The 27717-nt window shown below is 40.9% G+C and overlaps 1 protein-coding gene across 6 annotated transcripts; it reads left to right on the plus strand.

Annotated features, from left to right (window-relative positions):
• On the plus strand, positions 1 to 27203 carry foxi1 (forkhead box i1). Of its 6 annotated transcripts, none has more exons than XR_010328211.1 (3): positions 1 to 694; positions 2527 to 2674; positions 7613 to 7914. XR_010328211.1 is itself a non-coding variant. In XM_064320735.1 (2 exons), exons 1-2 carry the CDS (start codon positions 15846 to 15848, stop codon positions 17241 to 17243), a joined length of 1161 nt encoding a protein of 386 aa, XP_064176805.1. In that variant the 5' UTR covers positions 15562 to 15845; the 3' UTR covers positions 17244 to 17799. The 6 variants fall into 6 exon arrangements, 1 of the variants encoding a protein (XP_064176805.1); XR_010328210.1 differs by lacking the exon at positions 7613 to 7914 and adding an exon at positions 25886 to 27203 and having other exon boundaries at positions 3 to 694; XR_010328209.1 differs by lacking the exon at positions 7613 to 7914 and adding an exon at positions 11145 to 11542 and having other exon boundaries at positions 5 to 694.
• Positions 27204 to 27717: the final 514 nt, after the last annotated feature.

Below are 27717 nucleotides of genomic sequence, written 5' to 3' on the forward strand. Positions count from 1 at the left end.
TGATCCAATTGATCAGCAAATCTTGGAATAAACATGCTGTTCTAACCCATAAACATGGGTTAGAGGGCTGTGCATTGTAAATGGCTGATTAATTATAGCCGTCATTGGACTTTCGGTGTTTATTTATTTTTTATTTCATGGCTGCAACTAACATAAGCACCATGGTGCTCTAGTTAAAGCACTATCAACAGTAGACTAAAAGCAAGTGATGAGGCATCATGCTTATCGACTTCGCCTGAGGTTGAGAGAAGGAGAAGCTACTTACTGCACACTCGTTCAGACAAACCTGCTATTGACAATTAGTTAGAACATTTGTTAAAGAGACGCGTGTAGACCTGTCGCAAAATGTGCTCATTGTGCCCCAATAACTGACCGTGAACTTTCACATTTCTGTGAAGTTACTTTCAGCCAAAATCGCTCTTGCTGCTTTTCATTCCCTTGGACAATTGAGAAGCCAGCCTCTGTTCATTGACTAGTTTCTAAAACAGGGTCAATTAAACGTGCATTCGAGTTGTACTATAGCAACGTTCTGAGTAGGAACAAATGCACGTGGCAGCATTGGCTGCTGTACCCTAACTCACGGCCGATTTCACCAACTTCTGCACACTCCAGGTGAACAAAGACGAGCGAAGATGGTGTTTCACTTTGCTACACAAAATCCAAACAACGACAACGTAGCTCGTTTGGCTTCACAGTGAGTCGCACTGCATATCTAAACGCTTCCTTAATGGCGTTTTTACAGTGATTGTAAAGAACATCGAAGTTCTTAATGTCTGCAATCTGACAAATTACTCTTATGCCGACTTTTTTAATGCATTGCCGTTTGTTTTCTGTTTTATCATCCTTGATAAGAAGGAAGTTAAAGGAACCCAATATTTTCAGCGTAATGCAGTTTATTTCAAATAACACGTCAGTTTTCACCAAACTGCAAACTCTCAAATGTAATAACTTTGCCACTGACCAACAATCGTAGGCTAATGTGGTTGGCACCGAAACTTGATTACAATTTGCATGACCATTAATTACTTGAAACTGGCTTCAATGGAACCCAACCATAAACATAATAATGGGATAGCAATTGCACCAGTAAAGGCCTTTATGTAGCTAAACGGTCGATAAGCAAATCGCACAGCTCAATCCAAGTGTCATATTATAGCAAGTAGCTATCTCCATAAACCGTCCAGTTTAGCATAATGGTTCACTGTGTGACCCGTGTCTGTGCCTCACAATCGTCGGTGTCAGTTGTTTGCCTGGGCATAGGCCTATTATTACGCTGATTCCGTCATGTGATCTTACTCATTTTGCACCAAAGAACCCGTTACTCTCGCGAAGTGATTCCAAACACGGCCAAATAATGCTCAGATGTGGGCTGAATGGCCTGTTTGATGTTCTTGTGTCCTTATTAACATGGCACTATTTTAATGTTTAACATGACTGGCATTTGGCCAAGTTACAGCCTATGGCATTGATAACCAACCCTGTTCCTGGAGATCCACCGTCCGGTTGGTTTTCATTTGAACCATTATTTGGCACACCTGACTCTACTAATTAGCAGCTCAACAGAGATATCTAGCTGTTGACTGAGGTGTGCTTTGTTCGGATTGGAGTGAAAACCTAAAGGATGGTAGAGCTCCAGGAACAGGGTTGCTTACCACTGGCCTATGGCATATAGTGGTCATTTGTTATGTGGCAAATATGTTATTTTGGTTGAAAGACACTTGTTATTATTTCTTACTCATATTGTCTTTACATTGTGAATTAAGGTATGCTGGTTACAATGGCGTCTATGCATGCACAATATTAGTACTGATCGATGACAATTTTTTCCTTGACACTATTGCATAGGTTATCCCACTTAATTAAAATTGAAGGAGTAGCACAAAACAATACAAAGTACGGGCTAGTTAGCACTGCAGTCTCCTGGAGATGATCTCAAACTTGGTGACATGCACCAGAAAGGCCTTAACAAAACAAGCACAGAGAGTATAGGCTTTGTAAAATTGAATTCAACTCCTACCTCTACTGGTGAAACATTGCTTTTGCACTCCTATGTGGACTGATATGCATTCTGAGTCAAATGTAATGGGGGTTACTAAGTGGACACTTGTGGTGGTGTCACTTGATTCCCAAATAAGACAAATGGGTAAATATGATGTCACACTCAAATAAAAGAATGGGCACAGTCCCAAATTATTTTATGTATATTTCTATTACATATTGCATTTCCGGTCATGGGTTAATTTGGTTGTTTTGATTGTATGGTAATCTTCCCATCCACAATAGCAGATACTGTATTCTGTACTTTTTCAAGTTGGCATCTAGTTGTAGTGAATGTTTTCGGCTGCTTCTGCTCGCTCCCCTGGTGTTATCACAGGTGTCTGCTTGGTCTCTGCCAAATGCGGTACCTTGGAGGATGAGGGCAATGCGCAAGCTGGGAGATTTCAGAGGTTTTGTAAATAGAGAAAGGGCACAGGTGCTGTCCCACCTGGCTCAGTGACAGTGATGGACATCTGTGATCCCCCACAGGTCCCCTAAGGAGATCCTGATGTTGATTAAGTGGGCCAAGAGAAAAGACAAGGAGAGCGAAGGGCATCTTCAGGGTGCCATTTTGTACGTTGGAGAGCATTGCGATGGTGTGAGCCAAAGTTCGAAAGGCCAGACGACGGAGACGTGGGTAGGTGAATGTTTCACAAATGGCTATGAATGTGCTATCATGGTGTCTGGTGGAGAACAGAATTATTCAAGCGCATCACCTGGGAAGAGCAATAAAGCAAGGAAAGGGGGTGTGGTCTGTCATTGAAGCGAATGGCCACTATTGGCCACTGAGCTGCAGTAAATATTCCAATTCTAGTTAAGGTAGCCCTTTGTTATGTCCAATCCCTGCACTCACAAATAAGCACACACATACCCAAGGGAAGGGTTGAATAATGTCGGATGCCAGCACTAATGACACCACTGCATTCATAAAGGATTGCCTTCCATTCGAACGCCTGTGCCCATCAGTCATGCTCCCAATTGGTTCAATGGCAAACCATCAGGGGGTATCAAAGATCCTGCTCAGTCAAGTGTGCTTCCCATCATTAATGTGTACCTCCTTCCTCTTAATACCTAGGGGCCATGCTTTATTTGGTTGCAAATAACGAATGCCTGTTCATTGCGATTCATGTAGCGGCCACAGTTCTGGCTGGGTCCCACAGACATTCATGGGTAAATAGAACCATAATTTGCTAGAATGGCTTTCTAGGCTGTAGCAAGGTTTCATTGGGTAGTCACTTGCTGATAAGATGTTGAAATGCACTAAATTGTGGTTGGAGTGCATGGAACAGGATAAGAGTGTCTGCCAAATGCCTGTAATGTAATGTAACAGGACCATTGATTTCCCAGCATCCCGTCATACTCCTCCTTGATGAACACATTTTATGAAGTGTGCAATAGCACTATGATGTATTTGTTAACTGGGCAGACATTTAAATAATAATAAGTATAATAATAATTACAATTACAATGATAATAATACATACTGTCTAAAAATGACACACTTGAGGGCACAGTTCTGGATTCACACTGATATATCTCTGTACCTGTAAATGTGGCACGTTTCAAATGGATTGGTCTGGAGAAGTGGGTGATTATTGCCTGCTCCCAGCCTCCTCTGCTGCTCTGATCTCTGTCGGCGCTTTTCATAGGAACCGTGTCTCTGAGCTCAGCTGTCTTGTGGGCGTGACGTAGACTCGTGCTACCGGCAGACCTGCTGCTCGCTCTGTCCTTCACCATCCGACTTTGTTTCCCCCTCGTGCGTTAAGCTCTGGCAGCCTTGGTTTCATTGCGGCTAGATCTGTTCCCCCTCGTCTAGTGATGCCACGTGCTAAGCTTTAGCAAAGCATTGGCATTCACAAGCGAAATGCACAATCTCATTCCCCCCTGTGTGATGCCACAAGCTAAGCTTGTGCATAGTACCGGCATTTACAAGAGGTTAATTTCGGTGATTGAAAAAGTTTCGCGAAGAAGAACCTTGGCTTGCATCGTAATATCGATTTAAAATTTGGTGAATATCCTGAAAAACTGTATGAAATATTTTTTAAAAGATCAGTGCATTTGCCATTCAGCGGTGTGTGATATTGAGGTCTGAATAAATGCAGAAATCTGCCGGTTGCAAATATACAACCAATCTACATACAAATGGCACAGTGGCGCACTGTTGGATGTTACTGCTTATACAGGAGGCTGTTCCGTTGTAACCTACACAAATATCTGCATAAATGTATGCGTTCACGCAGAGCTGTGTGTCCCAGAAGAATCAGGCCTGTATTCTCTGCTTGCTTCTCTGCAGTCTACCACTTAACCACCTGATTCAATCAATCATCGCACTGATTAAAGCCATTTAGCTTCCTTCCTGTGTTCTGAGGGGGGTAGCTCTTTAAAGACAGCTGGAAAACCCTCTGAACCAGAGCACCCTTGCTTAAAAGGGTGATCATCTCTCAGCTGGGCTCTTCTCCCCAGAAGGGCTGGTGTCCCTGGGATGCGTTTGTTTGCAGCCAGTCATGTCCTATTAAGCTGACTTTAAAAAGTCAGGGGGCATGCGGAACAAGGCGGAAACTACAGAGAACAGTAAGGTAAAATGTTCGCTTTGCATTATCCTCACACACCTTTAGCTGGAAACAACGACCTTCTGAATACCCCAAAATGTAAATAATATCCCTCTGTGCGTGTGTGTGTGTGCATGTGCGCATGCATGTGTGTGTGTGTGTGAGCATGTGCGTGTATACATGCGTGCTTGTGTGTGTGTGTGTGCATGTGTGTGCGCGTATATACATGCTTGCTTGTGCATATGTGTGTGTGTGTGTGTGTGTGTGTGTGTGTGTAGCAGCATGTGACATGTGGCCGGAACTGCAATGCACCAAGTCATTGCCTCACAAAATTGAAATGTTTTATTTGTAAAAATAAATTAATAGATTTTACCTGGATTTAATGTGTGTACATAGCCACAGACCAAGCGAGGACCTGGAACACTGCTGCCCTCTTTTGGTGAACACCTGTTTTCATGCAGCATCTTCCTCTGGTCCATCCTGCTTTCCTTTTATAGATAAGCAAATTCAGACTTAAGAATCAAAAAAGATTAGCTTTTTATAACAGCAGTTTTTTCCAGATGGGCTCATCTTTATGTATGCAAATGAGACCACTGAATTTGCCAGTGGACAAGCTTATAATGTCAGTGAAAGTTTTACTTAAACCCTCTCCCACAATCTGATTTGAGAGCCACCCCCCAGCTCCCCAAGGCCCAGAGGATTGTGATTTAATGTATCCAAGTTTAGAAGGGGAGAAAACCCACCCCAAATTCCAAACATAGGACCAAAAATAAATAAATAATTTTAAAATTAAATCTGGTTCCGCTCAGCCTGAAGGTTGTAAAAACTACCAACCAAATGTGCCACAAAAACATTATTGGCTGAATATTGTTAGTGGGACCTCACCAACGATTGTAACTGGAACAATGCAATTCCTGAATGGCTTCATTTTGCCTGCTACTGGAGAACCGTCTACTTTTCCCCCTATGTACTCTTCAGTCTGCTGTGTATGTGTGTGTGTGTGTGTGAGAGAGAGAGAGATATTGTATCTCTACCTCTTGCATGTAACTGCTTTAGTTCAGTGAGGATACTCCAATTCCATTTATTCAGCGGCATTTCAGATGTGGTGGAGGAGTGAACCTGCATCAAGGAAATGGGAATTAAACTACTAAAAATGCCAGCATGAAAAATTATGATATTCAGTCGGCTTTTCTCATTTGGGACACTTGGTTGTTTGGGACTCGGATGATTGCCCTCCTACAAGATGGGCTGACACGTTTGACTGTAATTGGTCAGCAAGGGGTAGCTGTACTGTACAGGAGACTGAGTTTGATTACTTGCAGGAAGCAATCTTTTATTCTTATGCCTTTCTAAGTAAGTGCGAGTGCTTGACTGTATACTCGACTGTGCACAATTGCTGTAGATAATGGAAGTGTAACAAAAAGCTGGAGTCATTTGCAAGCAGTTCCAACCAATCACTTTATGGGGGTAATTACCATACCACTATAAGATCTAAAAATATTACAGCTGTTCAGATGATGTGGGCGTGGGCCTTTCTGTGTGGAGTTTGGACTGTGGGAGGAAACTAGTACTCGGAGGACATGCAAAGACATGCAGGTATCCTAATTGGGGTCTCTAAATTGGCCATTCGTATGAGTGTGGGCGTGAATGGTGAGTGAATGGTGTGTGTGCCCGGCGACAAATTGCCCACCTGTCCAGAGTGTATTCCTGCCTCTCCCCCAATGCATGCTGGGATAGGCTCCAGCACTTCACAAGACCCTGATTGGGGTAAGCGGGTGTAGATAATGGATGGATGTTCAGGTGATGTAATTATTTTTGGGATGGTAAATCGGGAACTCCACAATCTGCAATATTGTTCAGCTCCATGCACACACACACAAATGTGAACAGACCTGTGCAAGCAAGCATCCAGTGTTTTAGTTAGTGTTGGGTCTGCTTTCTTCTGAAGTTCCATAAGACTGGATATGTATAATTTAATGATGACTTGTGAAGCAAAAGTAATTCTTCAGGAATTGACTTTGTGCCAAGCAGTGATGTACTGAACACAGGCTTTTACAAAACACACTCTGAATCAATTATTCCCATTACAGTTGAAAAATATAAACAGTGGGCTGCAAACATACAAGTAGCCATAGTTTATGAGTCGGGTGAACAACCCAGGCACCACAGATTAGCACCATAAAGAAACCATTACTGTTTGTGACTGAATTCAAGGTAAGGTCCCTTACCAGTTGTTATTCCAGCTGTCTACACCAGGGGACCATGCGGTTAGATATGAAACGTACAAATTCTCGAGCAAACGCTTTCAAAGAGCTGCGTTCCGTGCAAATGGCCAGCTTGACACCGATAATATTGTGGTCTTAAATAATTAATGGCACTGGATAAAGTAAGAGGAGGGGATGAATTATTAAGCCGAAAAAGCAGCAGCGCTCAAGCTCTCCAAGTTTCATTACAGCACTGCAGAAGTACCAAGAGAGCCACGGAGGACTCAGAGCTCCACATAAATCAGCAAGCATTGTAGGCCCGAACGTCTCTGAAAAGACCCAATTCACACATGCACAGAGCCTGGTACAGGTGCCATGTAATTCAAATTCAAATATTATGAGGCTTTTGGAAAAGCTAAAGGAAGGATTTAACATACATGACTATGACATAATTGGACCCAATACAGTGTGTGAAACCATAAGCTGCTCTGTGTTGCCAGATTTGAAAATGGTGAACCTGCCCAAAGCCATTTATACCCCCACACAATAACATAAAAGAAGTATCCCAGTTTGGAGGGGATCTGCACAATCTGGCAACACTGTCTGTGTGATTGAATATATGATGTCAGAGCTGTCTGAGCAGGCATTGACAGATATCCAGGGAGTTCAATGCATTACACGGAAAGACCACAAGGAAAAGTCTGTTTTGAAAACCTTTCAGCCTGTAGTCTGGCACAATGTGTCATCAGCTGTCTGAGTTTAATGAAAGACAGGCACTAGCGAGAGACTCCTTATGGGGCTCTTTTCTTCTCTCTCCAACAGGCTGCAGCTCCACTTTTAAACTTCAGAAACCTTTTACTCAAGACACATTACTCCTTCATCTGCTCAAAAAGACTAATTTCACTCTCACGTTCTTCTGCTGAGAGAGAGAGAGAGAGAGAGAGAGAGAGAAATGACAGCAAACAATGAGACTGCACAAATGACAATGCTTTCGATGATTGACCTTCCACAAGAGCTAATAACTCATTCGTAAGCACCGTGTTATGCCATCAGGCTTGCTCTGCATGCATGCATATTGTGTCAAACCTAAAACTATTAACATTAAAACTTGTTGTGCCGTTTCATTAATATTCCGTGTTTAATTAAATCTTATGCTCTATGAATATGAAAAATGGCTCAGGGATGGCTATGCCTGCCACCATAAACATCATAAATTACTTTATCAAAGCATTTTGATATTGGTCTTACAGTCTGCATGAAGTTGGCCTCATTTTTGTTCAGCTTTTTGGTAGTGCTAAATGCAGTTCTGTGCAATGATTAATGTGACTTTATTTATTGTAGCCTTTATATTGGACTGTGCATAGGTTACCAAAAAAAGCAACCAATCAAAAAGAAGAGTATTTCTTATAAGGCTACAGTGAATAAAAATGACCTGTGAATTTCAGTCACTAAGTAGATCCATCAGTGCTTATGTTAGCAAACAACTCAGGACAGGGTATTATTTTTTAATAAATGTTTAATAGAAGTGTTATTGTGTATATACTATCACATATAAATTGGGTAGAATATTAAATATTAAATAAATATTAAAGCACAGAATGTATGAAGATGCATGCATGTATGCACATGCATCCACAAGCCGATCAGGTGATCTGTAATCATGCCTGGATATCCAGTTCCAGTCATGGCTGGTGTAAACTCCATCAGTAGGTATGAGTAGGCAAGCTAAAAGCTTTGGAAACACAAAGTATATATCAGGACATCAATTATTCATGCTAGGCCATAATGTCAGGGTTTGCCAGGGTGGTCATTTGTAAAGACTTTTCTGAACTTGCTTTACTTTCAGCATACTTTACTAAGCTGAATAAAAAGATAAATATTAATGCGCTCAATCCAATTTCGCCATTATATGATAAAAGCTTTATGCTTTCATCTTGCTCCACACTCAGACATTCAGTTCTTTTGGAAATGCTGACGCGACATCAGGCTACTTCACAGCCACTATCCTTTCAATATCTTTTGTCTATACCTGTCATTCTCTTTGGGTGCATGGAACCATACATTCTCTCTCTGTCTCATTCTCCTTCCCTATCTCTCTCTCTCTCTCCCTCCCCCTCTCTCACTCTCACTCTCTCTCTCTCTCTCTCTCTCTCACACACACACACACACCTGAAGGTCATTACAACCATTTCTTTCTAGACTGATTTATTTGTGTTCCTCCTGAGATTTTTTATCAATTGTTTTGAAAGGTTGGCTTGAAAAGAGAAGATATGAGAAGTTACCTTGAGAGGACACGTTGTGCTCTCATCTGTACAAATGGCCACTGATAACAACCACCAGCGAATAAAATCAAAACAGAAGGCACATGTGAATTTTTGCAATTAAATTGTCACAAAGTGAAAAATAAAGTGTGTTTGTCACCTTTTTATTAAGGTATCCCCAAACAATTTCAGATTTTTAATTTATTACTCACTGAAGGAAAGATTGTAGGGCTTGAAAGAATAAAGAAGACCAAATTATTTTCATGATAATTAATTAAAGCCAGTGATTAGGTAATCATTTATGTAATTCCGTTTTAGTTGCCTATGGATTCACTGTGGACAATCCAATTAATTGAGAAGATCTTGTCGTAATTACCGACCACATGATTTATTTTCTTTCTTTTTTAATAAGTTGCTGAACTGAAAAGAATGGATGAAAACCTGTAAAAAAAGTATATTCAAATGAGAAATAAGATAAGCTGCTACTACTGTGTGTGTGTGTGTGTGTGTGTGCACGTGCATGTCCGTGCATGCTCGCAGGGTGACAATATCAAACTAGAACATTTAATACACTAACTAGCAAAGCTAACATATGATTCTTTTTTTTTCTGTGTTCTGCTGCAGTGTTTTGTATCCTTCAAATAAATATTGGTGAGCTGTAACCATACTGCCTCACACAATCGGTCAATTAATCAAAGTATGCAGATTTGTCACGGACGACTATGGGTTGATACTGGAATTGACATTTGAGACAGCCGATCCAAAATAAGGGCAGATGTAAAACGCAGCTGAATGCTAAGAAGAGGGATGGTACAACAAAACCAATGGCCTCAAGAGAGTATTTAATCAAAATAACGCAAACTACATTTCAACAGTAATGATTTGTAAACAGGCTGTAGGTAATGTGATACAGTGCTATTATTGGAGGTTTGCTGGAGAGGACAAGAAAATGCACAAAATAATCTACTCAATTGAACTGACCTCAAAAAAGCCTTGCTTATTTGAGACTTTTTTTTTTTTAAGAAGACCCATTAGAAATGTTCAATCTTTCCTTTAGCTTACAGTTCAGCTCAAGTGAGACAAATTAGTTTCCCCACTGACTCACTTTCCCATGGGGGCTGGGTTACTTAATGGGGGAGGGGGGTTCATAATGGTTATTCAGGTATTGGATACGGCTAGAGCTCTACTTCTGTAGGCTAGCTGGAGCTGTCAGCTGAGGCCCAGCTTGAAAATGCACAACAGCACATCTCCAGGCCCCTGACCTGATAATAGTGGAATCAACAGAGAACAAAGCTCTCTCCAAGAGGGGAGAGTAGTGTATGTGTGTGAGTGTGTCTGTGTGTGTGCGTGTGTGTTTCCATCTGTGTGTTTGTTCATGTCTGTGTGTGTGTGTCTGTGTATGTGTGCGTGCTTATCTGTGTTAGGGTGTGTGTGTGCGTGTGTGTGTGTGTGTGTGTGTGTCTGTCCGTGTGTGTGTATGTGTGTGTGCGTATGTGTGTGTGTGAATGTGTGAGTGTGTGTGTGTGTGTGTGTGCGCATGTGTGTGTGTGTCTGCGCGCATGTGCGTGTGCGTGTGTTTGTGCAAATGCATGTCCATGTGTGTGTGTGTGTTTGTGTGTCTGTGTGTGTGTGTTGTGCGCAGTGTGTGTGTCGCGCCATGTGGTGTGCTGTGTTTGCAAATGCATGTCCATGTGTGTGTGTGTGTTTGTGTGTCTGTGTGTGTGTATGGGCCAGGGGGAGTGGGATCAGTTGTGAAGAGCACAGTGTATCTTGTTACAGTCAGAGCCTCTGAGTCTTCTATTGCATACACGTGTTCAGATAATTGCAGTCCTTCATGTGAACACAGACATCTGTCATTTTTGATGGACAGTTTTCAACCCCTCCCTCCACGGACCCCATGCATTTTTTTTCCACTGATGGTCTTTTACCACTCTGACCTGGATAAACTCTAGTCCTCCTGGTGCTGCACGTAGCACCACTGACTGCTGAAACACTTAATGATCCAAACTGGAAGAAATGCTGTTAATTCGTAAAAGTGTTAATTTTTTTCTTATTATGGAATAAGTGAGCTTTTTGTGTTTGTATCCTTTTAGGGTATGATTTACAGGAGAGATGCGGCTGACACTAATGGGATGGAAAAAAGGCAGAGTGAAGTTTCATGAATTCCATGTTATATTAACTTAGTTTACTCTAACTTGACCCAATTTAGACTTTGTGTTGCACATCAAAACACTATGATTGGTACAAACGAAAATGTCATTTACATCTCATTATAACTCATTCATGAAGCCTCATTCTACTACTGGAAAACTCCTGACTTTACAACTCTAAAGCTCAAGGGCCTGAACTGATATAAGAGGCATTCAACTTGTTTGAAAATCATTGTGTAATTCTTCCTTTTAAACAAAAATAGTCTCCTTAAAATAAAGGCACAACAATGTCCGGTTATAACTAAAGAATTATGTAAGAGAATAAATCCAGAAGTCATTCAGTGGAGTTCATCTAGTTTTTATTTACATTGAGAGGAAATGCATCACAACCGAAATGTAAAGTTAAAACAATTGACCCATTAATAAATCAATCAATAATCAGTCAATTAGCATGGTGCAAATTAATTACCATAACTTTGGTTCTCTGCGTAAACATGCTACAAGAACTTATTTTACAGCTACATTTTTTAAATTATGCCATGAAATATTAATTGCACTGTAGTTCATACGGAATATCTGTTTTTCAAGCTGGTTTAGTGAAGTGTTTCTGCCTCTCTGCTCAACAACAGAATAACACCTTTAATTGTCTGAGCCTACAATTCCCATAGTGTCATTTGCCTCGTTCACTTGAGCAGTCTTTGGTAATTAGCTTTTCTTTGTCAAGCAGTGGGTAGGTTTTGTCCGTTCAGGGGGAAAAAATCCCTTTTCTCTTCTGCAAGCTCTGCTTGTGGTTGGCGGTTGTGCAGACCGTGGCCTCAACAACGCCTAAAAGTCACCCAATTACACCAAGGTCATGGAGAGCAGGAATGTTTGGCTGATTAATCCACTGGAATCATGTGGGGTATCTCTCCGTTTACTACCTGATTTGCCCGCTGTAGGCAACCACGGTGACGTGGGCGCTCGCTCTAACCATGAATGTGGCAAGCTAGCGCGGATCATAGGGTTTTCAGATGCCACTAGAATGCAGTCTTTCATGTGCCAGCCCTCTGGCTGGATGGTTATTAGTTTTCGCCACTGCCAGAATAATTTAAAATATGCCATTGATAGCACCCTATTAGTTTTCTGCCCATCACAAGACATTACATGAACAGAATAATGACATAATGAATAAACCAGGTAGGGGGCTTTGGGCCCCATTGCCTATAGCTCAGGGGTTTTTCAGACTTGTACAGTATAGTCATCACAGCTCCTCACCAGCACTGATTTTTTAAATTTTTTGATATATTTACATTCAAGTCTAATTGTGTTCCTGACGGTTTCTAATAATTCACCACTTGCTGTTTACTTCATTGTAAAATATATTGTCCATCACACATTTTAAAGTCATAACGTATATGTGCTGTGTCCCTAAAAAAATGACTGACCCACTTTAGAATGTGATTAGAATGTCCTTAACTGAACGTTCTAATGCTGATGTAACAATCTCAACTGGTAATTGAAAGCACTGGAGTTCCAGAACCCTGAATCCAATTTTGGAAAAAAAAAGACATCCCAAAAAACTTACTGTCCAACGGGTTAACCTACCTGAAAACAGAAACTTTTGATTTGTGTCAAAATAGGCTAAGTACACAGCAAATTTTTCCACTTCAAACTTTCCTGTGAATTTGTATCACTGTCCATAGTTGTGCAGCCTTCTCTCAGGAGCACATTTTACGTCTTTCATATGAACTGTAGAATTTATCTTTGTTATCAAGGTACCATATTGGCATTGGCCAACATTTGTATCGCCCAGCCCCTTAGTACGGTGGCCTATGTACTGACATTGGCATCAAACAAAATGATATCCCTGGACAAGCACATATGCTTCATTTATTTTTATATTTGATACTTTCTGAATGTTTTTATGTTAGTATTGAATTATTTTTCCATAATACGGTGCACTATCTGTGTGACCGCGTTAATTATGCAATTGATCCAATTTACCCATTGACAGACTAGTGTGAAAAATTGGTTTTAAAAAACCGTGATGTAGGCTATAACGATACCACCAGAGGTCACTGTGTGTTCAAAGTATTGTCAAAATCCGACATTCCTTTTTCCTTTTCCCAACGCTAATCGTCCGACTCCGAACTGTAGCCGATTTGAATGAATATCCTTACATTTTAAATAGGGGGACATAGCAATTGCACCGCAGATTTTTAATAACATCAGCAGATACAAAACCGCTTTTGGCCCTCAGGTTTTGGGGGATTTAAGCCAGTCTATGTATTTGTGAAAGCTCTGAAAACAGCCTCCTTATACGCTTCATCTGTCAATTCAAATCTAAATTTCAACTGATTGACAATGTTATTTTTTCACTGCATTATGAATGTTGTTTCTTGCCTTGCTATCTAATATAATGAAGAACTACAATACACCAAATATTTAAAATATATATTGTGCGTCATAACCTGTTGATTATAAGCAGCGGTGTTTAAAATAGCGACTTGTTAACCTTGCGACGAGACCTATTTGGGTGAATGTTCATATCCGAAATTACATGGAATTAGACCTCCACACGGTGGCAGTAGCTTATATGAGACGAGAAGCCCACCGATCGCTGAGGCCTCCGTGTTTAAGCATGGTGTAAAGTTTCCAGTCTGATCATTTTTCATATGAAATTAAAGTTGACTTATTCAGTCAGAACCAAACGCTTTAGATTTAGAGCTGGAAGCTACAAATAAATAAATAAGCAATGGCGTTTGTTTGTTCGTGTTTATTTTATTATGCTTTTAACTGGTTGTGAAAAGCGGTCTATATAAATTGTGCAGTCTGCATATTTTATACAGTGAAAGGTAAAACGATAATAAACGAATTTATGTTTAAAAAAAAAAGTATCTTGTGTGATGAAATTGTTTTAACAAAAAAAATATTAGTTTCATTATTAGCTACATTTCCTTTGTACTTAGCTTCGGATCATTTAAAATACTTCTTTGGGCGTGTAAATGCATTAAAACTTTAATAGCCGACACTTTGTACTCAACACGTGTGGACTTCAACATGTTTTTTATTGGCGAGCGGAGCTGGTTGACAAAGGTGGCCATGAAGCATTTAATGACCTTAGTTTTCATTTTCGAATAATGTGATTTCATTTTAAGAACGGTTCTTCGATTTGCTTCGATGTGTTTAAAAAATCAAAAATATGCTTATATTTTAAAAAGTTTAGGCCTATTACAAAATAGACTACCACGTTTCCTGGGAATAACCATCTCAAATTCAACCAGATTTTCAATGGATTACAACCCTGTCGTAGCCACCAGGTAGCCTACTTTACAAATGACTTCATCCTGCCATTTTTGTCCTCATTTCGTAAAAAAGTCAAAATAATGTGTTTCCTCCATCATAAAAATGAAGGTAAAACTTAATGATTTTTCATGATTTGTAGTCTACCTATTTTGATTTCTCATTAGGCTACCAAGCAGTTGACCTTACTTACAGCAGCACATAAACTGATATTTTGTGAAATCAAATTAGGTTTGTGCTCATTTATATTATAAACGAAATTAATGACAATATTCAATTTCCCCGGAACTCTAGTGTAATCTATAGACCCTAGATAAATTATTGATGAAAAGCAGAGACAAACATTAAAGGAAAGAGGATAAATAATAACATTGAGATGATCTCCCTTCTATTTATCTTGTTCGCATCGCTTTTTTTTAGTGTATATAGTCTAGTCAGTAGATTTGTTCGAGAGCGTCTCAAGTTTTATATACAGTATACAACAGATTGTTTTGGTTTGTTCAGCCCTTCTTTGGAGCAGCTTGCAGCGCGGTGAATTGTGTGGAAATGTGTATACCCTGTTCGATATGTATTCAATGTAGACCTCGCTATATTAATATTGGCTTCAAACTGAATTGGAAATTGTTTGTGAACTTTTTCAACGGGCTAGCAGTAGATGCTGAAAATGTTAACGCTCAGTTAAAGTGTGTGAACTACAGAATGTTGAACAGGGTAATAATTTCTCAAGTCATAATATCACATTAGCAGCCTAAATGTCTGGGCTGAGAAACAGTGAATAAATACCTCGTTTACTACTGAAAGACCATCAGTTAAACATGTTCGGGAAACACTAGGAGCAAGCCTGATCGAGTATGTGTATCTACAATAAAATAAGTAGGTCTATCTTCATGCCACGAAGATGGCAAAATTTCGATGTCCACCTTGTTCTTTTTACTTTAACCTGCAAATGAAGTATTGTGTTGCGTGTGCTAGTATAGAGACAAAATTATTCGAAAATCTTAATTAGCCAATAACGATATGTGGATGTGAATATAAATGAACAAACAAACAAATAAATACAAGTTCACAAACTTTCAAGAATGTGAAAAGTCCAACTACCCACCCATAGGACTTATGTTAAAGCAGCACGGGTGGAGCGTGACAGTGGAAAGGGGTGTTACCCAACAATCCATTCAATACCTGTTCTTGCCTTGAAGCTCACTGTCAGCGCGAGAGCCATTGCTTAAATACTGCTCCCCAAAGCGACAGTGTTCAGTCTTCAGGGAAAACCCCAGACGGAAACAATCCCAGCCACTGGAACTTCACTCGCCTGATGTTGATAGAAGGTGCGCTCTACTTATTCGCCACTGATTAGAGCGGATTATGAACGCTTTTGGACAGCAGCCACCCAACCCTCAGTCTAGTCCTATTCAGCACCACAGTGCACAGGAGCTTCTGGACATGGCCGTTTACTGCGACAACTTCAGCATGTACCAGCAGAACCTTCATCACCATCATTCTCAAAGGCCTACGGCGCATCCTCCCACCTACGGGCTTGGAGAGTACACATCGCCAACTGCCAACCCATACCTGTGGCTAAACAGCCCGGGTATCAACTCGTCTCCTTATCTTTCTGGAACGAATGGGGCTTCGTATATACCGTCGGGATATGGGGCAAATCAAAGGCAATTTCTGCCACCACCAACGGGCTTTGGAGGCGCGGACCTTGGCTGGCTCTCTCTGTCCAGCCAGCAAGAACTTTTTAAGATGGTTAGACCTCCGTACTCATATTCGGCCTTAATAGCAATGGCGATACAAAATGCGCAAGATAAAAAATTGACTCTGAGTCAAATTTACCAGTATGTGGCTGAAAACTTCCCCTTCTACAAAAAGAGCAAAGCTGGGTGGCAGAACTCAATTCGACACAACCTGTCTTTGAACGACTGTTTCAAGAAAGTTGCACGAGATGAAGACGATCCGGGTGAGTTACCTTGAATAAAACTAGTAATTGAATGGAAAAGTTCATTTTAAAGTAGGCGATATTAGACCATGCCGGATATTCATTTTTGAAAAAGTAAAAAAAGAACTGATTTATATATACATACGTGTGTGTGTGCAACAGTTACTGCATTGCACATGCGTAATATTATATTTTGATGTATCTTTTGTTTTCAATGAAAGTTTCCAGTGTTTAAAGTGTTTTTTTTCTATTTTGCAGGTAAAGGAAACTACTGGACTCTGGACCCAAATTGTGAAAAGATGTTCGACAATGGAAACTTCAGGCGAAAGAGGAAAAGGAGGACGGATGCTAACGTCGGAAGCTCCAATGTAGTGCCGGTGAAGTCGGAAGAGGACAGCAGCGTACTGAAGCTCTCAGAAACCACGAGCGTTCTCAGCACACCGCCGCAGAGTTTGCAGAATTCCCCCGGATCGAGCGAGTCCAAGTCTTCTCCATCACCTTCCATCGACCACAGTCCTTGTTTCAACAACTTCGTCTCCAATATGAACTCGATGCTTGCAGGAAACAACAACGTCGTAGGCAGCAGGCAGTATGGTTCGGGACTTCTGGAGGATTTGACCCAGAGCAGAGAGAACTTGTCTGGACTTGGCTCATATTCGCCAACGCAAAGCACCATTTTGAACTCTGACGTTAATAGTCATCCCACTCCACGACAGAGCTACTACCCCTCAAATCAAAACAGTGGTCATTTGGGCAGTCATCTTACGAATCATTTCAGTGTTAACAATTTAATATATAGTCGTGAAGGAACAGAAGTTTAGATGGTAGGATGACCCATATGAAAACAAAAACCACAACAATTAAACTAACTACACAGTGTATAGTGCTAGAATAGGCTACTTTTTTTACTTCTGTAAGTGCCGAGTAATATCATGAGATCAGTTTTGTTATAAACGTTTTCCCCGTTTGCCATACCTGAACTGGTTGAAACTTCAGTGAATGGGTTTTCATTTAGATGTGCTGCAGTCCATAAATGAATGTAGGCTACTTTGGCCTATACACTGACGTGTCTCCACTAAACACACATAACGCTTTTGCTTTAACACTATGTGTTTAATTTAAAACATTTAGGTCTGTTTATCAATACAGCTATAAATGACATCACTTTCCTTTGAGGAGACTTATGAGAAATGACGTGGTGGGCAGATACAGTATGAGTCAACTCCTATACCAGTAGTTCATATTTATGCAAATAAGTTACTTTGTGATAAAGTGCCTTGATTTGTAGAGGGCTGTGTAAATGTGCATTTATGATTTTATTTAAATCCACCGAACTCAAATATGCTTTAATAAATGCATTCATATTTTGAAACCAAATTATGGAAAATGGCTGTTTTTGTCTGTTTTTATTCTATTTTTGTTTCTGCTTTTTAATATAGGAAAACACGGCATAACGCAGAGAGCCCAGGGCAAGAGCGGTGTTAGATGTTAGAAGTAGCAGAACTAATAAAATAATAAAACATTTTTACGCGCAACACCATATTATTATGGCTTACATTCTGGACAGCGATTTAAAAGCTGAGATGTGTCGCCCAATAGCTTCCTCAGATACTCAGATACTAAAAAATAAACTAGTTTTCTCGTTCTGAGTAGGAATTGTAATTTAAAGGAACGCAAATGTTCAGTTAGATTAGCCGACATGATTTGCATAACAATTTTGCATAACAGGCGCTGTGACATGATGCTGACCATACAGCGTTTTCCACTATGTGCAAATTATAATTATTATTATGAGGAGTAGTAGTATTAGTAGTAGTTATTTTCAAATATTAGTAGTAGTAGTAGTAGTAGTAGTAGTATTTAGTACAATTAACAATCCCAAAGGACGCATTGTTCAAGAGTTTTTGGTGGACTAATATAAAAAGTTCAAAATATTAGTAAGAGACTAATACTTTGGAGTATCTGTATTATAATTATTAGTTTTATTATTATTATTATTATTATTATTATTAGTAGTAGTAGTAGTAGTAGTAGTAGTAGTAATAATAATAATTACGTATTTATTTTTTGCAAACAAATGATAATCTATTACAAGAGTATGGAACTGACAATTATTATATGCATAGTTTCTAGTTTGATTGAGCGTTTGAATTAATCCGGATCCCTGCTGTGCACCCCATTAATTGCACTTTCCAAACAGTCATGCAGAGATATTTAATTCTACAGTCTATGCGGATTACGTAAACACTCTTTCAGGACGGAACTTGGACTATCCATATTTTCCATAGTTCTCCATGCTACTAATTTGTTCAAATATGAAATTTGTCTGTCAGTAAATACAACGACAGCTGCAATGATTTGATCATATTTCCCTGCTTCATAACTGCAACGATAATTGTATGTCTATTAACTCAAATGTCCATTATCAACTGCACGAAAACACTAGGTGAGACCGAAACATTTTCCGCTTGTCACTTTGAATAAACCCGATTTCAACAAGTCATCACAGCTTTATTTCCACAGAGTTCAAGAGTTCACCTCTTAGTCTGGGCCGCTTTATTTATACTCTGCTTATTTTACGGTATATGAAAGTTCGTCTTTTCAAACGGTTCAAACTGTCTGGGCTCTTTTTGAATATTGCGCAGCTGTGCTCAGTTGTTCCCAGGAGTTTCAAAATTCCCAAAGCACTTTGAAGTTGGAAAAGGTTTTGCTTTTTCAGCATAGTTCGAGAATGCTTGGCAATTCGATTTCTTTTTACCCATTAACTGTGAAACGCTTTAGAAACGTTTTCAAGCATCCACTGAACAATTCATCAGAGTGCAAAACACCATGTAAAGTGCTTTTGTTGTGAATATGCGGTTTCCCCACCGTCGGGGGACAAAACAATTGAAATGTTGTTCGCTCTATGAAAAATAATAATAAATAGGAGAACTGTCCCAGGGAAATGTGCGAGCGATTCAGCAGCCTGATCAAATTTGTAAACAATATGCTGGACGCATGCAATCAAAGCAAGTAAATAAAGTGAAACACCTCGTAATTGGAGTATAATTGAATGCACTCTAGTGGGTTTTTTTGTCTCGAGCTAAGCAAAAATGAAAAGACTTTCGTGCCCGCGGATGCGACACAATGGGTGCTGGCAGCACGAGAAGGACCCCTCCTGCGCTCGAATGAAAACACTGTGACCTAGGATCTGGGAACAAATTATATCACTCAAACCACATTTTCTTCTTGTTGACCATGAAGCACAGCCCGTAACTTAACAATGAGAGTATTTTTTTTTAAACAGACGCACGTTCCCACAATGACAAATGTTCAATTAAGGTCACAAAAACCATGCGTATAATGCAAATAAGAGCAACGTCAGGGGGTAATCGTGTTTGTCCAAAACAAAAAGTTATTTCAATACCAGAACGAGCCCACGCATTAGAGGGGTGTACCATGCAGCGCTTTGTCCATTTTGATTCTGTGAACTTGCAAAGGGCCTTCTTTTATATCTAATTGAGTGTAATTGAGTATTCACATTGTTGTGTTTTTAAGAAAAGATCACGGGGAGGAAAACGCCCAATAAATCTTCAGGCACGCCTGCCCAGTGATATGTAGTGAATGGTTTGTGCAGTTAGCTGCATGGCATGCATATTCAGACCATACAGAGAAGTCTCACGGAGTGGCATTTGCCCAGGCTTGCCTGTCTCTTTGGTGCCAATCTGGTACAGAGATAAATCCACTTACACTGTTTCAAGAACGAAAAGAAACATCTCCGGTGGAAGCTTTCAGTCTTGAATCCGCTCTTCTTTGAATTTAATTACGAACTTTAAAGTATTAATTCGTCGAACAGACGTGAACAGTACCAGAAAAACCATGTAAAATTAGGGGTTACTGAATTTAATAGTACTACACACGCGTCCACACTAACGATCTGTTAAATGATCAATACACCATATCCACAGTGAGCAGAAAAATAGCAAGGAATTGCTTCACTTGAGCAACATGTGCCAAAAGACACAACCTTTGAATTATATTCAAATTCTAAATGAATCAGTTATTTTATTTTGCACCTTCAAGATCAAAAGTAGCTCATTCTGTTTGTCTTAACCTTCTTTTTCCTAATTACACGTTTTCCCCAGGATGTGTTTCTGAATCTTTAGGGAACGGTATAAGCCTATTTTTTATGCTTCCAGATTTAAAAATCTGTTATTTCATAAAATTCTTTCTGTTGGGTTTGGTGTTTCTGAGTTAAAGTCAAAGAAGTGGTCACATGCAGACGGCACTTGAAAATGTACGCTTGTACACTTGCAGATGCATGATTCTTAAAAATTCACTGGCGGCTTTTCAGATGAACTGTTGTTGGAGTTAATTACACTAATACAGATGGTTAAACTGCAATTGTATTAGCCTGATTTACAATATGACAGTATTGTTACTCAAGAACACAGTTTTAATGCAGTGAACAATAAAATTGTATTTTTATTTGAGGAGGAAAATTATGACTGAAAGTACAATGGAAATGCTAGGCTTCAGTCTAGAATCAGTCTAACCACACTTCACTTTTAACTTTTAATGACAAACGATGGAGGTAGTGTGTTCTACGTTCACATACATGGAATAACACAACAAATACCTACATTTACTACTCAGTGTTTTTGACAAGACACATTTAATCCAATTATAACTATCACATGACTTCAATAATCTAAATTGTACTCATTAATATGGCAAAAATCTAGTATTAAATGCCTTGCTAAGTCTTTAGTGGTTCAGTCTCTCAGATAATGGCCAAATGCATTGTCACATGTAGCACCTATAAAAATGTGAGCATTCCCTTCTCTATCGCTATGATGGGTGCGTGTTCTCAAACATCCATTAGAGAAGGGCCTCCGATTTCTATGCGGCGATTCATCAGTCCTACTTAAGTTTTCAGCTCTTGAGATGCACCAGTGCCCCCGGTCGGCCCCAGGCACAGATTCACCTCAGAGCCACGAAATGTCAGCACGGCCCGGGCCGATTTCACCCAGACTCCACTGGCCTGATGGGGGCTGATGGGGACAGGCCCCGAGGGCAGGGATTGGCCGGAGCGCCTCAGATGAGGCCCGCCCCCGTGGCTGCCTGATGCGCTAAGAGCATAATGAAGGGTTTCAGGCTCAGAGGGTCACTCTCAAGGGGAAGGGGGGTGGGAGGGTGTGGGGGTGGTGCAGGGGAGAGTACATAATTAGAAGACCCAGTTCTGCGGAGTTTAGAACTGGATTAATCTAATCCCGTTTCCCATGGCTAGAACAGGAAATAATATTACCCTCTCACTACAGGAAAAAAAGGGATGTGGTATGGGGGGTTGGAGGGGTTGGTGTTTGTCAACATTGTTGGGGAAGTGTAATTTCCTTGAGCTTGGCGACAATGGAAGTGGTTGGTCACAAATTCTCTAGTCCAATAAGAAAAAATGATTTAAAATAAATAAATTTAGGCCAGTACAGTATATAAAATTGAGGGAGATAAAGGATAGATAGATAGATAGATAAATAGATAGAAAGAGTACTTTTTGGACAGGGACACATAATGATACAGCCAATCTGATATCATCATTGAATGGGTACATTAATGTTATCATTTGGTCCAAAGCATTTTCATTCCCAAAAATAATTTTGGTAGCTGCAATAAACACGTGTAATCAAAGGGTAACAGCACACAAACACGCCGGAGACAGGACCTGCCCTTTGGGATCATGTTGCTCGCAGCATAGCAGAGAGCTCAGCTTGTGCCATAAGGCCTGGGGGCACTGAGAGTGGCTCCATGAGTGACACGGGCCCAGAGTGATGAATCACCGCTGTATAAAGTTGCACTCACTAAGGTGTGAAGCTGTACTTCCATTAGCCATTAGAAGATCCTTTTAACTGATAGTCTTAGATCCCTCGTCCTTGCTCCGCACAAGTTTGAACCTATTTATTCAAACTCAGGAAAAATGTAACTCTTTAGCAGAGGTGTTCTGTGGATCAAAACTTTCTAATTCTCTGCAATTGTTTAAATGTGTAATTTTGTGGCATATCCGGTCGTTCGCATCTGCAAACAAAGTTTGTATAGACAGCATCTCACCTCTCAGCTGATGTTCAATTCCTCTTAAATGGGCAGTCTTCACAAGGTCATATGAATTGACCAGTTCCTCTTGCAATCTAGCTTCTAAACTCTGATGAGAGACAGAGAAAACTTTTGGGTGAATTATTCTATTTTTTTCCTCCAAATCAGAATAGGCAGTTATTCTTTGTTCACTGATGACAACCGGTAACCTGTGGGTGTCTAAATATTTAAGGGGTGCTAATGGTGCAGGAACTCAATGAACCCTGCCCTGCCAATAGTATCCTGATGCTGTGGACTCCTGGCTAACCCAGCTTCCAACTATTCAGGTCTAGACTCTAAGACTTAGCCTGCACATGTAGTGGGTGCTTTTACCAACAAGCAGCTAGGAAAGAGAGCTTTGGAACGATTCAGTAAGTTTGTCCATCAAGTCTATTTCTTGCCTCAATGCGAGAAGAGCATTTTTGCAGTTACGTGAGCTGCAGAGTGGAACTGTGGAAAAAGTTTTGTGAACTCAGAGTGAATTGAAAGTGAAAACTAATTTTCCGTATAATTTGCCATATAATTCCAAGTTGGAATTATGATACAGACTAAATATTTGAGCAAATCCATGAAGCATAACTGGTAGTTTAATTCTTTTTTATTTCTTCATGGTCCAGTCAGCAACACTGACAATATGATGAACTGGAAAACAAAATCAAAAACAGTGGGTACTGTAACTGTGAAATAAGCGAGAGTCAGTTCTGGGGAAAAGGAAGCTTCTCGCCCGGTTGGCTGGGCCAAGAGAATGATGGCAAAAACGACGCTGAAAAGCTGATTACAGACTCTGCGGTACCCTGAAATTTCACATCTGTCTGTACCAGTCAGCGGGAATTACAGGGAAATATCTTATATTACGGCTACAATCTCTAGAGGAAGTTAAATATTTAAGAGTACACTACGATGACAGCTCGTGACTGCTCCTGGCTGCCTGGGCTAGGGGGGGATAGGGTTTTCTTCACAGCACTGTAAAAGATGAAGAGAACACTCGATAGCTGAGGCTAATGCCTGTCTATTGGGCATGACTCAGATCGGTTTCATCGGCCCCCATACTGGGCCCATAAAAGTAGTAATCTATGGGCCGATAACCGCATGTGATCCCCGTCCTGGGAGACGGCCATATGGATAATTTCATACAGAACACGACACTGGCTCGCCAGTCTTCTCGGCTGTTACGCACTGACAGCCCGTTCCAGTTTTATGCTACTGTACTGTAACTCACACATTCCTGTGCACATGTTTCCCCCCTCAGTCTCTATCAAGATTCTGTCCGTACTCATTTGGTAGACCTGTTGCTCAAACCTGTCCGGATGGCATTAGGCATTGACTGTTAGCATGTGATGCTAAATGTACTGGCTGCGGTGCTCACGCTGATGGCGATCAAAGTCAAGGGAAACGGTTTGCCGCAGCTTTAAGTGGTGCGGAACATGCGGGAGAACCTGTGATCTTCATGTCGTACCCTCAGAAGGTTCTCCTGTGCAATCCAGTGAGTCAGGCTAGATCTAGGTGACTATGCTACCTTTTGCAACATCTTGACGCTGGACTTTTTGCTGTGGGAAGGGCATTTTAACTTAAATAAGGTTGACAGTTTAAAAAGCTACCTTGAATGAAGCACCTTATGGATCATTTGGCATAAATTTTCAGGGAGAATTATTGAGAGGCCCGAGAAGGGGGAGGGGGTACAGCCTCTCTTGTCGGGGACATGTAGAACTGGCCAGCGGTTGAGCTTGAAGAAAGATTGTCTGCGATTAACAGGGCAGAACGACATCCAGTAAATCGGCGGCTAGAGCTTGTCTACGCGCACCTCCGGCTGGAAACCTATCCCCACAACATTGTAACATATCCTTCAGCAGTCAAAGACCGGAATATATTTTGACAATTCCTAGAAGGAAATGGCTTTGTTCCCACGTTACCAACTGTGGGCACATCATCCTTTATCTGTTGCTTTTGTCATGACATTAAGCCTTTGCGGTTTCACACTGGGAAAGGGGTCTTCGCTCAGATATATGGATGGAAGTGGACAACGGAAAGGTGCTGCACACGGCGAAGGTCGGGGCGAGTTTGCACAGGCCTGCTCACGCGCTACGGCGCTCGGCGACCAGCCGGGCGCGCTCTCGCGGTGGCAGATGCCGCAGACGGTGGCAGCAATCGCAGAAAAACCAGCCGGTCGCTCTTTCGCAAAAGCGGCTCTGCGCAGATATCCCGTCTGCTTGACAAACAGCTGCGGCGACAGCACAACGCTTTCACGAGCAATACCCTGGGACTTAACTGCGACCGTGCTTTCGAAGACGCATTCTCTGCGAAAAATAAGCACGCCTAGAGAAGTTCAGCATTTTACTCACTCAACTTTTTTTTCTACTTTAAATTTACCTGAAACAATAAAGGCTGTCTGTGGTTCTAGCATGGAGGATGCTGGAGAACAAAGGCGAGATTCTGCTAAGCTTGCTCCACTTCATTTCTCTGTGCGCTGTACCAGAACAAATATTTAAGTAACAAGCACCGTCTAATTATTTTAAGAGTCGAATGGATTTGGAAGGTATTACGAGAAAATGACAGCACATGCATGATGCGTTTCTCCAAACCAGCGTCATTGCCGACTTTCTTTATGAAAAAAAGTGTCCTAAAATTCCCCTTAGTCAAGTTCAGTTTTTGACAAGGGACAGGTTACCTGGCATGACAACATAGGTCTGGTCGAAAGTGATTTCTGCTGCATCCTCTTTTTTTGGGAAAACTAATTTTGTATTCATTTCAGTGTTGTACGTGAGAGAAATGGGGTGACATAGAGCTTACCTTTATTTGATAACTCCCAAATCTGGTTTTGATTTGTTTTTCCACAATCACCAAATGTTGCGCTTTTGAATGGAGATCACCCATTAGCTCATTCCTTTCTACTTGCCTGCATTAAATGTGATAGTTTTTCCTTGTAAAAAGATGTCTGCACACTGCTAATTGCTCCCATGATGTGTTCTCATTAAACCTTTTTCTTCTTAGGAGCATTTAACAGTGTGCCAACATTATTTATTTATGTGATTCCTCCTTGCTCCAGCACCTGGAGAGAGACTTTTTGCATGTGTGCATTTTTAAAGATTTTATGATAGTTCTTCCTTGTGAAATTTGCATGAAATCAGTAGTCATATAATAATAATAATAATAATAATAATAATAATAATAATAATACATTTCATACTGTGATCCTACAATCAATGATACAAGTCTGGAACAAGGAATGAGTTGCTGATGGGCCTCCCATCCTTAAATGTAAGAAATAATGATGAGTTTTAAAGGTAGCTTGCCTAGCTTGTCTATTTCTTTCACACTGGTCAACGCTGTACTCTTGGCTAAGGTTGTGTTTGATTGTTTTCAGTTCTCTTTAGCCTCAGTCGAAGGCCTGGCCCTTCAGGTGATTTAAAAATTCACAGAGGAGTGCAAGTCTTTGCTGAGTGCTGGTGGCCACAGAAATCGGCGGGATTCAGCTGTGATAATGATCGTGAACACTCTCAGAGTGTGCTGAGACACGGATAAATACCACCCTGGATAAGACACCTACAAGCTATCATTACTCCATCCTTATGAACAGGAAGTGATGACAGATGGCAGAGGAAGTGACCGCCTTCCCGGCTGGGGGGAAACGTTCTTGTGCCATGCCGTGGATGAGATCCTTTGAAGAAAGAAGTTTCACAGCAATTCATGCATCTCCAAGATCATTTGAACAGCCACTAAAGTGGCTGCCCATTGTTCTTAACTCACCATGTACCGTGTTTGCACTGTCTTAGGAAATATCATTGTAAGATGCTGCCTTTTACTGTTTGTATAGAAGTTTTTCATAAAGATACAGTATTTATACCGTAAAAAGTCCTTATTGCAGGGATAACACGTGAGGAGGATAAAGTGGCCAAGGGAAGGTCATCATGTCATCTGAGGAAGCACATACTCCAGAACAGCTCAGTATGGGATTGTGGAAAGGGAACTACAGAGAGTACAGAGACAGGCTAATAATCCACTGCATCAGCCATGACCTCCTGTCATGTGATCAAGGTTAATTCTGGCCACTGTGCCCAGTGTTCTGAAGAGCTGGGCAATGTACATAGGTAGATATGGTGGGGGGAGGAGTTTTGGCAGGGGGGGTCCTTCCGTGTTCTGTGTAGTGCCAGTGAATCGGTGCCTAAGGATGCCACCACACCCGCTTCAGGGCTTTAATGAGGCTGTCTCTCCCCCGTTGTGTGGGACACATACCAACTGAGGGTTGTGGGGGTTGGGTTTGTAGGGGTGTGGGGGGTGGTCCTCCTCCTCCTCCTCCACTCAATCGGCAGACGAGAGCCCGCCATCAAACAGGGCCTTCAGAGGGCCGGGATGATGGCTCTGATAGAAATCTCCCGCTCAGCCTGCTGTAAGCTGAAGATGATCTACGGCTAAGAGGCCTAAATGATACCCTTTCAAAAGGACAGGCATTCCCTGCAAACCCTCCCATTGTGCTGCCTCTTAATCCTGCTCTGCACTTCAAGGCTCGAGCTCGCTTCCAAGGCAGCTGCTACCAATTTAGGTGGAGGGGAAAAAAAGGCCTCAATCTCAACTGACTCGCCTTTAAAATAGAAAAAAAAGCATGCAGATGCCTCGATAATGTAAACAACTCCCACAAACTACTCAATGGCATTGTCTTATTTTTACATTTTGTACACCTGAATCAGAAAAAGTGATAAATAAAATCATGTTATTTTCTTATGACATGCACTTTAAGTCTCATCTTGGCATTCAGTTGTTTTGCTACTTCAATTTTATTCTAGACAAAATCACTGAGGGTTTAAATACCACTTTTCTGGTCTACATTCCATCCTGAGATACCAAATACTGTATGGGAAATCCTAGAGGATTGTGCTATATATTCAAGTCCAGGCTTGACACGGTGCTGGATAAACGGCAGACTGTAGCTAAATGAAAGCCTAGAAGGGCTTCATGCCCCGTCCTCATCATTATATATTCTTATGTTCTCAGGTAATGAGCTGAGAAGCAGTCTGGAATAATGCTATGGGAACAAAAAAAAAAAAAATAACATAGTGGATGTCATCTGCAGTAAATAATCGCAAATGCATCAGTACTAATGTACACTAGTTCAGATCATGAAAAGGGAACTTATTGCAATTTGGCAATGGTTTGAAACAAAAACCAAAGAGTTTCTGTGTGTCAACTGCAAACAGAAGG

Source organism: Anguilla rostrata, chromosome 2, assembly GCF_018555375.3.
Source record: "Anguilla rostrata isolate EN2019 chromosome 2, ASM1855537v3, whole genome shotgun sequence".
NCBI classification, from domain to species: domain Eukaryota; kingdom Metazoa; phylum Chordata; class Actinopteri; order Anguilliformes; family Anguillidae; genus Anguilla; species Anguilla rostrata.